The 10,797-nt window shown below is 61.3% G+C and overlaps 1 protein-coding gene across 1 annotated transcript; it reads left to right on the top strand.

The window, feature by feature from the left end:
• Positions 1-640: 640 nt before the first annotated feature.
• On the top strand, positions 641-9,994 carry ANGPT4 (angiopoietin 4). The gene is made up of 9 exons (XM_082293071.1): positions 641-1,270; positions 5,577-5,732; positions 5,958-6,079; positions 6,390-6,622; positions 7,110-7,225; positions 7,662-7,763; positions 7,842-8,008; positions 8,802-8,932; positions 9,019-9,994. The coding sequence occupies exons 1-9, from the start codon at positions 953-955 to the stop codon at positions 9,177-9,179; spliced, it is 1,506 nt and encodes a 501-aa protein (XP_082149197.1). The 5' UTR covers positions 641-952; the 3' UTR covers positions 9,180-9,994.
• Positions 9,995-10,797: the final 803 nt, after the last annotated feature.

Raw genomic sequence — 10,797 nt, 5'->3', positions numbered from 1 at the left:
CACCAGCATCACTCGCCTGAGCGAGCACTGGAGCAAGCGACAAGTGTGACACTGGGATTGCCATTCCACAGGGATTGGGAATCACCAGGGGGTTTTTCTGGCTGGTGGAGAAAATCCCCCTCTGCTGAGATGCTTGAGAATCCCCTTGGCAGCCTGTCCTCACCACTGGGATTATCTCCTCCTGGGGGACACAGCCCAGATCCTATCCCAGTACATGGCCTGGCAGATGTGGTGTTCCCCAGTTCTGCCCAACAGCTCCCGGCAGACCCCTGGCCTGGGATCTGGGCACGCCAAGCCCCACACACAGTCTGGCTGTGTCCTGCCAAGCTCTGCCTGGGACCCAGCCCCACTCCTGGTCCCCACGGGCTCATCCCATGCCAGAGCAGTGAAATCCAGGCCTGGCTCCCGCTGGCATTATAAATAGCTGGGACTCGGGGAGGGAGCTGTGCTGCCTGGGATGGGGGTGCCTGCATGTGGTGAGTCCCAGCGGGTGCTGATCGGGGGGACTCGCAGGGTGCAGGGCTGGAGGGTGGGAGGGCTCGGTGCTGCCGTGGTGCTGCCCATCCCGGGAGGTGCAGTGAGTTGTGCAGAGAACGGCCGGGGGAGGGACGGGGCTGCGTGTGCGAGTGTGTGTGAGAGTGTGTGTGAGACATTTATAGATCACGTGTGAAACTTGATCTCCCCGCAGTGGACTCAGAGGAAAGAAAAAAGATAGAAGTATTGTTTTTAAACAGATTTTTTCCTTTGTTTTTCTTTTTTTTTTTCTCCCCTCTCCCCCTGCGAGGGCTGGCGATAAAAGGCCGGGGCGGCCAGCGCCGGCTCAGAGGGAGGAAATGCCGAAATCGCCGCGCTTCGACGCGGCGGCGAGCGCCCACTGACCCATCCCTGCACGGAGCAAGCTGCCGGCGCATCCCCCGCCGTGGCATCCCGGTCCCGCGGGGACCCCCGCGCCATGCGGGCGCTCAGCCTCGGCCTCGTGGCCCTGACCTGTGCCACGACGGCTCTGTGCGCTGCCGGAGCCCAGCGCCGGGCGCTGGAGGGCGGCGGCCGCCGGCGCTACCACCGCGTGCAGCACGGCCGCTGCAGCTATACCTTCGTGCTGCCCGAGGCCGACCCGCTGCCCTGCCCGGCCGCCCCCGCTCCTGTCCCCGGCCCGGCCAGCGTGCTGCTCCAGCGGGACTCGCCGGCCGGCACCGCCGGGCACGGGGCTGCCCAGCGCTTGCGGCACCTCGAGAGGATCCTGGAGAACAGCACCCAGTGGCTGCTGAAGGTAGGGTGTGGGGTGTGTGGGGTGTGTAGGGTGTGTGGGGTGTGGGGTGTGTGGGGTGTGTAGGGTGTGTGGGGTGTGGGGTGTGTAGGGTGTGTGGGGTGTGGGGTGTGTGGGGGGTGTAGGGTGTGTGGGGTGTGGGGTGTGTGGGGGGTGTGTGTGTGTAGGGACAGGCAGCGGGGGGCTGTGGCCAGGGATCTGTGTCCAGCACCCACGCATGCAGCATCCCTGTGGCACAGCTGTGGGCACTGGGGCCTGTGCCCACCTGAGCATCCAGGTCAGCTTTCCCCTGCAGGAGTGCAGCTGGCATCAGGCACTGTCTGTATGGAGGGGATGTGTGCTGAGGGTTCTGCAGGTGCTGCAGCTCATGGGTGCTGCAGATCAATCACCCAGATCACTTCCCACTGAGGCTGTATTCCCTGCCCATCATTGCCATAGGGCTCCTCGTGGTCCTGGCTGCGTTAGCCATGCCAAGCATCCCTTGGGGATCAGCATTCCAGGTTCTGGGCGAGGATACTGGGAAGTGGTTTGGCCAGTGGCAGGGCAAGGGTCCCGAGGGCAGGGGCCATCAAAATCTCTCCAGCTTCATCATTTTCCCTCTTACAGGCTCTGGAATAGCTCCCAGCACTTGGTGACACTTTGTGTGGGACCCATGGCTCCTGGGTGGCCTGTGGGTGGTGCAGGGTGGGGGCAGTGGGGTGCCACACCAGTGGGGCTGTGTACCCACACGGTTGCCCCCCCCCAGCCCCCACTGTCTCGCCCCGTCCCCAATGCCTGAGGCAGGAAGCAGCATTTCCTTCCTGGAGTCCCCACCAGCTGACTGCAGCTGCCTTCGTCAGACCCAGGAATAGCTCGTCCCAGGGGACACATCCCTGGGGGGCCATGCCAGGAACACTGGGTACCTGTGCTGATAAGAGGGGAAGCAGCTTGTCCCCAGCTGTCACTGACCCAGCAGAGTCACATGCATGTCCGGTGGTGTCCCGCCAGGCTGCAATGGGACCTGTGTGCCTGTGCACTCCCATTTCCTGGGTGATGTCCCTGTGCCGAGCCCCCACAGCCCTCAGGGATTGGGAGGGGGCCAACACACTGAGTGGGGGTCCTGGGGATGGTCTGTGCCAGCCACGCTGCTTGGGTAGCCACCCTGGCTGTGGGGGACAGTGCAGGCAGCAGGGACATGCAGGACGTTGTTCCTTGTCCCCTCAGCCATCCTAGAGAACAAATTCCTCAGGAGCTGGGAAAACGCTGAACTGTGGCTCTGCTGGAAGCCAGCCCAGGGTGTTGCAGAAGGGTCAGCAGGGCCAATGACAACCTGGCTGGTGGCACTGAATCTCCATCACTGTGGAACCTGCTGGGTGCACACCATCCTGAGGTCCCTGTGCCCTCAGCTCTCTGCCTCGGTGTCCCTGTGCTCTGGTGTCTTTGTGCCCTGTGTGCCCAGGCCAGCTCTGAGCTTCCCTTGGGATGAGGGCAGCCTTTGTACGGCCGAGCAAGGCAGGGGACTGGGGTCCCACCACGGGTGCACATGGCCCTGTCCAGAGCACTCAGCCACAGGCAAAGTGGGACTGCACATCTGGACAGCTGTGGGCACCAATGCCCCTCACTACAGGCACAAGGAGCACAAGGCAGTGAAGCACTGAGCAGCCAGTACCCCATCCCCATCCCCATCCCCATCCTGTTCTATCCATCCATCCCATCACAACAATCCCACCCCATCCCATCCCATCCCGTCCCATCCTGTAGCATGGCTCTCTCCTTTCAGAGGCAGCTTGAAGCTATGATTTTTGCTGTTGTTCCTCAGCTTCCCAAATTTCAGCAGAGCTGCCCAAGAACGCTTGTTTTGGTCAGACTCCAGCCCTGAACAAACAAGCGCGGGCTCAAATGAGGCATTGGGTTCAGGGACAGGTCGTAAACAATGTTGCATCCCCGTCTGCTCTGCCCTGGCATGGGGAGCCCTGGAACATGCTAAGAAATTGGGAGATCTCCTGGTACCCAACAGGGCTCCCCAGGCCCCCTCAGGCATCTCCAGCACCAGCTTCCTCCAGGACCCCCACCCACGGCACTGGGGAGCTGGTCCACTCAGCACCTCTTGCTTGGGACATGGCAAGGACCCAGCACACAAGGACACTTCAGCTGCTCCTGTCTCAGGAGGAATTAATTTTAGTTCGAACACAAACATTTGATTGTACCGCTGGGTCTAGGAGGGGACATGGGGTTGGAGGGGGTCTTCAGTGGCAGTTTGGCAGCTCTGAGGTGCCTGAGGCACAGGGGCTGGTGCTGCTCACCCTGGGATGGGTGCAGGGGTGTGGGTTTTCCACCCATGTGTAGCTCAAGGATCCCCCAGCCAGTGCTTGTGGAATGTTTAGAAATGCCAGGCCAGGATAGGAACTGGGACAGGGGAGGGATGTGGCTGCAAGAAGGCAGTACAGGATGATCCAGGTGTGGGCAATGGGATCCCAGCATGGGGACAGCAAGTGGCTGAGTTTCCTCCTGCTCCACGGTGATGTTTTGGGGTGACCAAAACTGCACCACAGCTTTCCCACCAGCTCTGCACTTACGGTGGAGAAATGAGTCTCTGAGCTCAGGAGAGCCCAGCTCACATCAGCACCCATGAGATGAAGGAGGGGGGATCAAGGATTCCCTGTCCTTGGCACAGCCTGTCCCACTTGTGTCCCCTATGCCACCCATGGCTGGGGACACTGTGCCCCTCTCCAGCTCCCAGGGAGCTGCTGGAGCCAGGACCCAGGGCTCCGTCTCCAGAGCTCTCACCCTTCCTCGTGCCAGCCTGACCTTTTCCGTGGGTATGTTCTGCCCTCGGCTCACAGATATGTTTATTTAAAAAAAAAAAAGCGAAAAGCAAGATTGAGAGGGAGAAAAGGCCTCCCCAAGCCCTGTGAAGCAACAAGATTAACGACGTGGTTAAAGGGAAACTCTCCAGCAATCCCTCAGCTCGGGGAAATGTTTTCCAGACGTGGCTCTCCGACCTCTCCCCGCTTCCTCCCTGAGAGCATGTTCCTGCGAGGGAAAATCCCCAGGGAAGGAGGTGCAGGCAATGCTGGCTGGGATGGTCAGCCCTGGGACCTTCCCACCCCGAGACCCTCCTGCCCCACATGGGTGCTGACAGTGGGGTGATGGTTTTGCCATTGCCTGATGCCGGGGAGGAGGGAACAGTGGGATTTCATCATGCCAAACAAGTGCAGAGCCCTGTGCCCTGGCCCGCTGCCGGCCCCACTCCCACACTGAGTATCCCAATGCTGCTGCCTGCCATGGCGCTGAACACCCTGGTATTGCTGCCCATCATGATCATCAAACAAACATCCCAGCACCGCTGCCCGCCCGACAGTGCCGAGCATCCCAGCACCACGGCATTCCCACCATGGTGCAGAACATCCTGTCACCACTGCCTGCTTTCCACACCGCCCAGAGAGCAGCATCCCAGCCCTGCTGGTTCTGGTCCACAACCCCGCAAGATGCAGGGGGATGTGGGGCTCTGCCTGCAGCACTGGGGAGCTCAGGCAGGGAGCGGGATCTGGGCATTGCAGGACAGCAGGATCTGTGGGGTGCAGGGAGCTGGGCAGCCCCCGTCCCTCCTGCTCTCAGGGGCTGCTTTCCCAGCGTGGGCGGCAGCGCGGCCCCTTCCGCTCCCCGTGGCCCCCGCCGAGGGACCGTGCCCCCACCGAGGCCATCACCCTGGGGAGGGGCTGAATGGGAACCTCATGGCAGGGCTGCCAGAAATAGCAAAGCCTTTGGGAAAGGCGGCTCCCCCGCGGGCTGGGAAAGCGGAAGCGTCATCTCAGCTGTGTCCGAGCTGTGGCGGCAGCCAGCTCCTTCCCAGCCCCGAGTACTTCCACATGGTGGGGCAGCACCGGGTGCCGGACACCCACCTTCCCTGGCTGATGGTGTCCCCTCACCCTCCATATCCCCAGCCCTGGGAAACCAGTGGTTGGGGGCTGGCAGCTGATGCTGATGTCAGTACTGATGCCAATGCCAATGCCAGCCACTCGCTGCCTGGCTGCTCGGCACCCAGCTCACCAGCACACCTGGGCATACAGAAGTCCGTGCCAGGCCCCAGCTGGTACCACAGCCCAGGAAACTTGGCAGCCGGTGCCTGAGGAGCCTCCCCTGCAGCAGCTCATCTCGCTCTGTCCTCTCATAAGATTCTAAGGGCCCTGAATGGGCCTGGTGGGTCGAGCTATGCAGAGACACAGGGCTGTGCCTGGAGGCTGTGCCCAGTGGTGCCAGGCTCGGCTGGGATGCTGAGACACCAGAGAGGTGCCCAAATGACCCACTGCATCCCCACTTCCCTGCACAGCTGGAGAGCTACATCCAGAGCAGCATGAAGCCGGAGATGGCGGAGCTGCGGCAGACGGCAGCGCAGAACCAGACTGCCACCATGCTGGAGATCGGCAGCTCCCTCCTCAACCGCAGCGCCGAGCAGAGCCGCAAGCTCACTGATGTGGAGGCCCAGGTATGGCCCGTGGCCTGTGTGTCCCAACATCCCCACCACCCTGAGACCGTGGTGGATGGCATGATTTGTCTGCAGATAAAATCAATTCCCTGAGGTGACACAGGGTTTAATGCCCAGTGGCGGAGGTACCAGGGCTGTGTGCCAGAGACCAGCCAGCCCGGTGACACCAGGGGTGTGTGTGGCTCTGGCTGCTGATGCCAACACTCCCCTCTGCTCCCGAGGCAGGTGCTGAATCAGACGTGGCGCATCGAGATGCAGCTCCAGGAGAATTCCCTGTCCACCACCAAGCTGGAGAAGCAGCTGCTGCTGCAGACCAACGAGATCCACAAGCTGCAGAACAGAAACAAGTAGGGGCTGGGGCAGCTCAGGGACCCCCACAGCCCTTGGACCCCCCAAGGAGGCCAGTCTCTCCCACCTCACACTGCGCTTTGAGGGGGCTTGAACCCCTCCAGGTGCTGGCTGGGGTCCCTGCATAACCCCAGCAGGGTTTCTTGGGCTTTGAGTTCCCCTGGCTGGCCACATCCCAGGTGTAAGGGTACAATTCAGGGGGTGCAGCAGGGGATGGGGACAGCAGTGGGTCCCTGCAGACACGCTGGGACACTGCAGCTGCAGCTGGCTTCACTCTGCCACCCCATCACCGCTGCATCCCACTCCCAGCATCCTGGAGGTGCGGGTGCTGGAGATGGAGACGAAGCAGCAGGCGGAGCTGGCGGGGGCCCACTTGGAGAAGGAGAAGCTGCAGCGGCTGCTGAGCCGGCAGAGTGGCACCATCGAGGAGATGGAAAGGACGCTGCTGGCTGCCAGTGCCAACACCAGCCTGCTCCAGCGCCAGCAGCTCCAGCTCCTCCAGTCTGTCCAGAGCCTGGTGCACCTTGTCTCCCAGGGCAGAGGTGAGCGGTGTGTGCGGGCAGAGTGGGGGCAGTGGGAAACCTCCTCATCCTTCCAGGAGGGTGTCAGGGTGCCCCTGTGGTCTGCTCAGCTTGAGTGACTTCACCTCAAAAATCACAGAATCGTTCAATCATAGAATGGTTTGGGTTGGAAGGGATCTTAAAGCTCATCTCTTTCCAACACCCTGCCATGGGCAGGAACACCTTCCACTAGAAAATGATCCACTCATTGCAACCAAGGAGCAGCTTGGAGCCCCAGGGAGTGGGTCCACAGCCTGATACCATTCCCAGCCATGGCAAACCCCTGGGTCTAGGCTGGCAGCAGCCCCGGTGGCACAGCTGCCTTGCCCAGCCCTCCGGAGATGGCGCAGAAGGAAAAAAATAATCTGTGAGCACAAAGGCATCCAAAGGGAGAGGGAAGAGCAGCAAAACCAGGCAGGGCTGCAGGGTCATCAGGGTTTCTGCCTTCTCACTGTCCTCTCTGCCACAGCCGTATCACCTGGCCAGGAGCAGCAATTCCAGGACTGTGCCGAGGTGCGCCGGGCGGGCATACGCACCAGTGGCATCTACACCCTGCACATTGCCAACCTCAGCGAGCCCAAAAAGGTGAGCACAGTCCAGAGAGGGCTTCCCTGCAGCAGCCCAGAGTGTTGCCCACCCAGTGCACACCAGCCCCACACCAGATCCCTGTTGCCTGGCATGTCCCAGAGCAGTTTCTCCACCCCATCCAGCCTTGGGGGCTGCACAGGGGCGAAGACAGCATCCATGGGGTGAAAGCACAGCCTTCCAAATGGGGGTATAAAACTGATTTTAAAGGCACCCTGACCTATGAGCACCAGACTCCAGCCCCTACCCACAGCCATGGAGGGAGGAGAGACCTCCCCCCAACCAGGCACTGGGCATGGCAATGGCACACCCTCACCAGCCCCTCAGCCAGCCCCAGTACCCATAGAGCACCTGCGCCGAGCTGCCCAGCCTGGCAGGGATGCACCTGGCCGCCCACTCCAAGGCACCCCCAGCCTGTCCCTCACTCCCCTTGCAGGTGTACTGTGACATGGAGACGGATCGAGGGGGCTGGACCATCATCCAGATTCGTGCCAACGGCAGCCTCAGCTTCCAGAGGAGCTGGAGGGAGTACAAGCAGGTGTGTACCTGACCAGGGAGGGGGACACCCTGGGGGCACCCCAGGCACCTTGAAGTCACCCACCCTGCTGCTCCACAGGGCTTTGGGGACGTGGCAGGGGAATACTGGCTGGGGAACGAGGCCGTGCACCTGCTGACAAGCCGGGTGCCCTACGCCCTGAGGGTCGAGCTGCAGGACTGGGAGGGCAGCCAGGTGTATGCCCACTACAGGAAATTCCAGCTGGGGAGTGAGCGGCAGTTTTACAGGTAGGAGAGAGGCACTGTGGGGATGGCCACCCAGCACTCCCCATCTCTGACTGTCCCCAGGCCCTGTGGGCAGCAATGGCCAGGGGCAAGGGCTGGATGTGTGCCCCAGGGAGGTGCAGGATCACCATAGGCTTCACTGAGTTGTCCTGGTATAGTTATGATGCCAGGTGCCGGGCACGTTGCTGGGACACTTTCATCTCTCCCTGGGCTCCTGAGAAGTAGATTTTTAATGTATAAAATCGCATCAAGGCAGTGGGATTTGCCATCCCAGTGGGAGTTCCTATCCCAGGCAGCAACCTGGGCACTCGCACTGGGGCTCGTTGTTTGGGCAAGGGAGGTGATGCAGCTGTGGCCACCAGACATTCCCAGGGGTGTTGGGCATCCCCAGGCTGTGCACGTCTAGGGAGGGATGCTGCACTCCTGATGCCCAGCTTGCCATGACCGTGTGCTCCTGGCCATGGGCAGGAGAGTGGACAGCAGCTGGGGGGCTTCACTGATGGGCTGGAGGTGGAACCAGACCCCAGACATCCCCTGCACCATCCATCCCATGCATGCACTGAGCTGACCCCCAGCAAGAGGACGGGAGGAGACTCGGGGGGTCCTCTCTGCCCCAGCATAGCACAACCTCCACCCTTGGGGACCAAGGACAGGAGGCCAAGCTGAAACCGCAGGATCTCTGCCCGCATCCCTCTGTGCTGTGTTCAGCTCCTGGCAGCCCCTGAGCAGTGCTGAGGGCTCTGTGACCTGCCCCGGCAGCCAGCAGTGACAGTGGCTGTGCTCCTGCTGGGCACAGGCTGTCGCTGCAGGACTACAGTGGCACGGCTGGGCAGCAGAGCGGCCTGGCACTGCAGGGCACCCAATTCAGCACCCGTGACGCTGACAACGACAACTGTCTCTGCAAGTGCGCCCAGATGCTCTCGGGAGGTGAGTGGAGCAGGGGGACACCCCCACATAGCACCCGTGGGTGCCAGCCTGCGATGCCACCCTCCCGCCCTGTTCCCTTCCCACAGGATGGTGGTTTGATGCCTGTGGCCTCTCCAACCTGAATGGCATCTACTACCCAGCCCGGAACAACATCCGCAAGCTCAATGGCATCCGCTGGCACCACTTCCAGGGGCCCAGCTACTCCCTAAAGGGCACCCGCATGATGATCCGACCCACCAGCTTCTAACGTGCCTGTGGCCAGTGCCAGCGCTGAGGGAGAAGTCGGGGACGAGGGATGGTTAGGGGCAGCTAAGATGCCCCAGCTGCTGCAGGGAACTTTTGCCATGAGTTATATTTTTCACTCTTGTTTATCTCATTTTCCAGAAGCCTGCAGTGTCACCACAGCCATGCTGGAGGGGAACCGTGGGCAGGGGTGAAGGGCGCTGCAGGAGCTGGAGCTGCAGGAGCTGGAGGGGAACAAAGCCAAACCTGCCAAAGTGGGCTCAGCATATGGAAACCCCCTGATCCTGCCTCAGCTTCTCTCTCTGAATTTCTGCTGGGCCTCAGGGTTTTGTCTTGGGGACAGGGCTCCAAGACCTCCCCAGTGATGGGGCTCTGAAAACCACTGGGACCATGTGCATTCAGAGGGGCCCCAGAAATGATGGGGGCTTTGCCTTTTCACTGGTTTTGGATATTGTAAATCCCCCACCATCCTGTTCTCCTGCAGGATTAGAGGGGCTGGGGTGGGACAGGAATCCTCATGAGCATGGGGGGGCTGGTGGCATCCCTCCTTCCCCTTTTGTCCAGACACAGCCATGCAGAGGGCCACAGGCTGTCCCCTCCAAAGCATGGCCTGAGCCACTGTCCCCATGTATGGCAGGACAGGCACTGCTCCTCACGGGATGGAGCTGGGTTTCTCCAGCCCTCAGAGAGGACGGGAACAGCAGGGGATGTCCTTGGGGACCCTCATGGGGACCAGTCCTGGGATGGTCAGTGGCCCATTTCTGGACGGCGCTTGCTGGGAGCAGACACTGTGCTGGCAGGGGCTGGCAGGGCCCCAGGATCGGCAGGAAGGGGCTGGGGGGTCGTGGGTGGGGAGGGGGCTGTGGGTTAAAGGGGCCGGGAGGCGGGAAGTGGTGGGTGCTGGCACCGACACCGGCTGTGCACGCAGCAGCGGGGGGGCTCCTGCTGCCTGCCCTCATCACTGTCCCGAGGCACCCGCTAATTAACACTGATTAAAGCACGTGACGTTGTTGGCGCTTCCAGAAGATGCTCATCAGTGGGGAATAATTAAAAAATGGAAAACACGGGGGGCGGCGCTGCTGGTTTTCCTTCTGTCCTGGCTGCCTGCCTGCACCTCCTGCCTGCACAAGGGGCACCCATGGGGAATCTCAGCACAGAGGGTGAGGGTGATGGACATTTCCCCGGCTGTCCCTCCTCTCTGGAAATAACTGATGGGCTCAGCTGCACTCCCCATGAAACCGGAGCCACCGGGAAGCAGCTGCCAGGGAAAGCGATAGGGAGCACGGCGCTGTCCTGCTGTCCCCAGTGAGGACAGGCGATGGGGGGGAGGGCATTCCGGGGGGGAACACGCACATCTGAACACGTCTGTGCCAGGGTTTCATGCTGGCAGTCCCATGGGCAGGGGTCAGATGGAGACTTCTGCCTCAGGAACACGGCTGCTGTCTGTGCATCTGTGTGTGCACATTGAAACACTGCTCACAAACATGTGAGGGCATGGACACACAGACACACACATCCTGCATGCACAGGGTCATGCATGCACGTATGAGCACCCAGGGCTTTGGATGGCCATGTCAGGTCCCATTCATGCAGGACATGGGACACCAGAGCCACACCAAGGA

This window comes from Coloeus monedula (assembly GCF_965178545.1).
Source record: "Coloeus monedula genome assembly, chromosome: 17".
NCBI classification, from domain to species: domain Eukaryota; kingdom Metazoa; phylum Chordata; class Aves; order Passeriformes; family Corvidae; genus Coloeus; species Coloeus monedula.
Note: the sequence above shows the minus strand (reverse complement) of the source record. Positions and strands in the feature narration are given on the sequence as shown.

Excerpts from the sequence above, each read along its gene's own strand:
- ANGPT4 (XM_082293071.1), top strand. The coding sequence starts at position 953 with ATGCGGGCGCTCAGCCTCGGCCTCGTGGCCCTGACCTGTGCCACGACG. Across the intron at positions 5,733-5,957 it reads TCACTGATGTGGAGGCCCAG|GTGCTGAATCAGACGTGGCG; the intron begins GTATGGCCCGTG and ends CTCCCGAGGCAG. Across the intron at positions 8,933-9,018 it reads CGCCCAGATGCTCTCGGGAG|GATGGTGGTTTGATGCCTGT; the intron begins GTGAGTGGAGCA and ends CCCTTCCCACAG.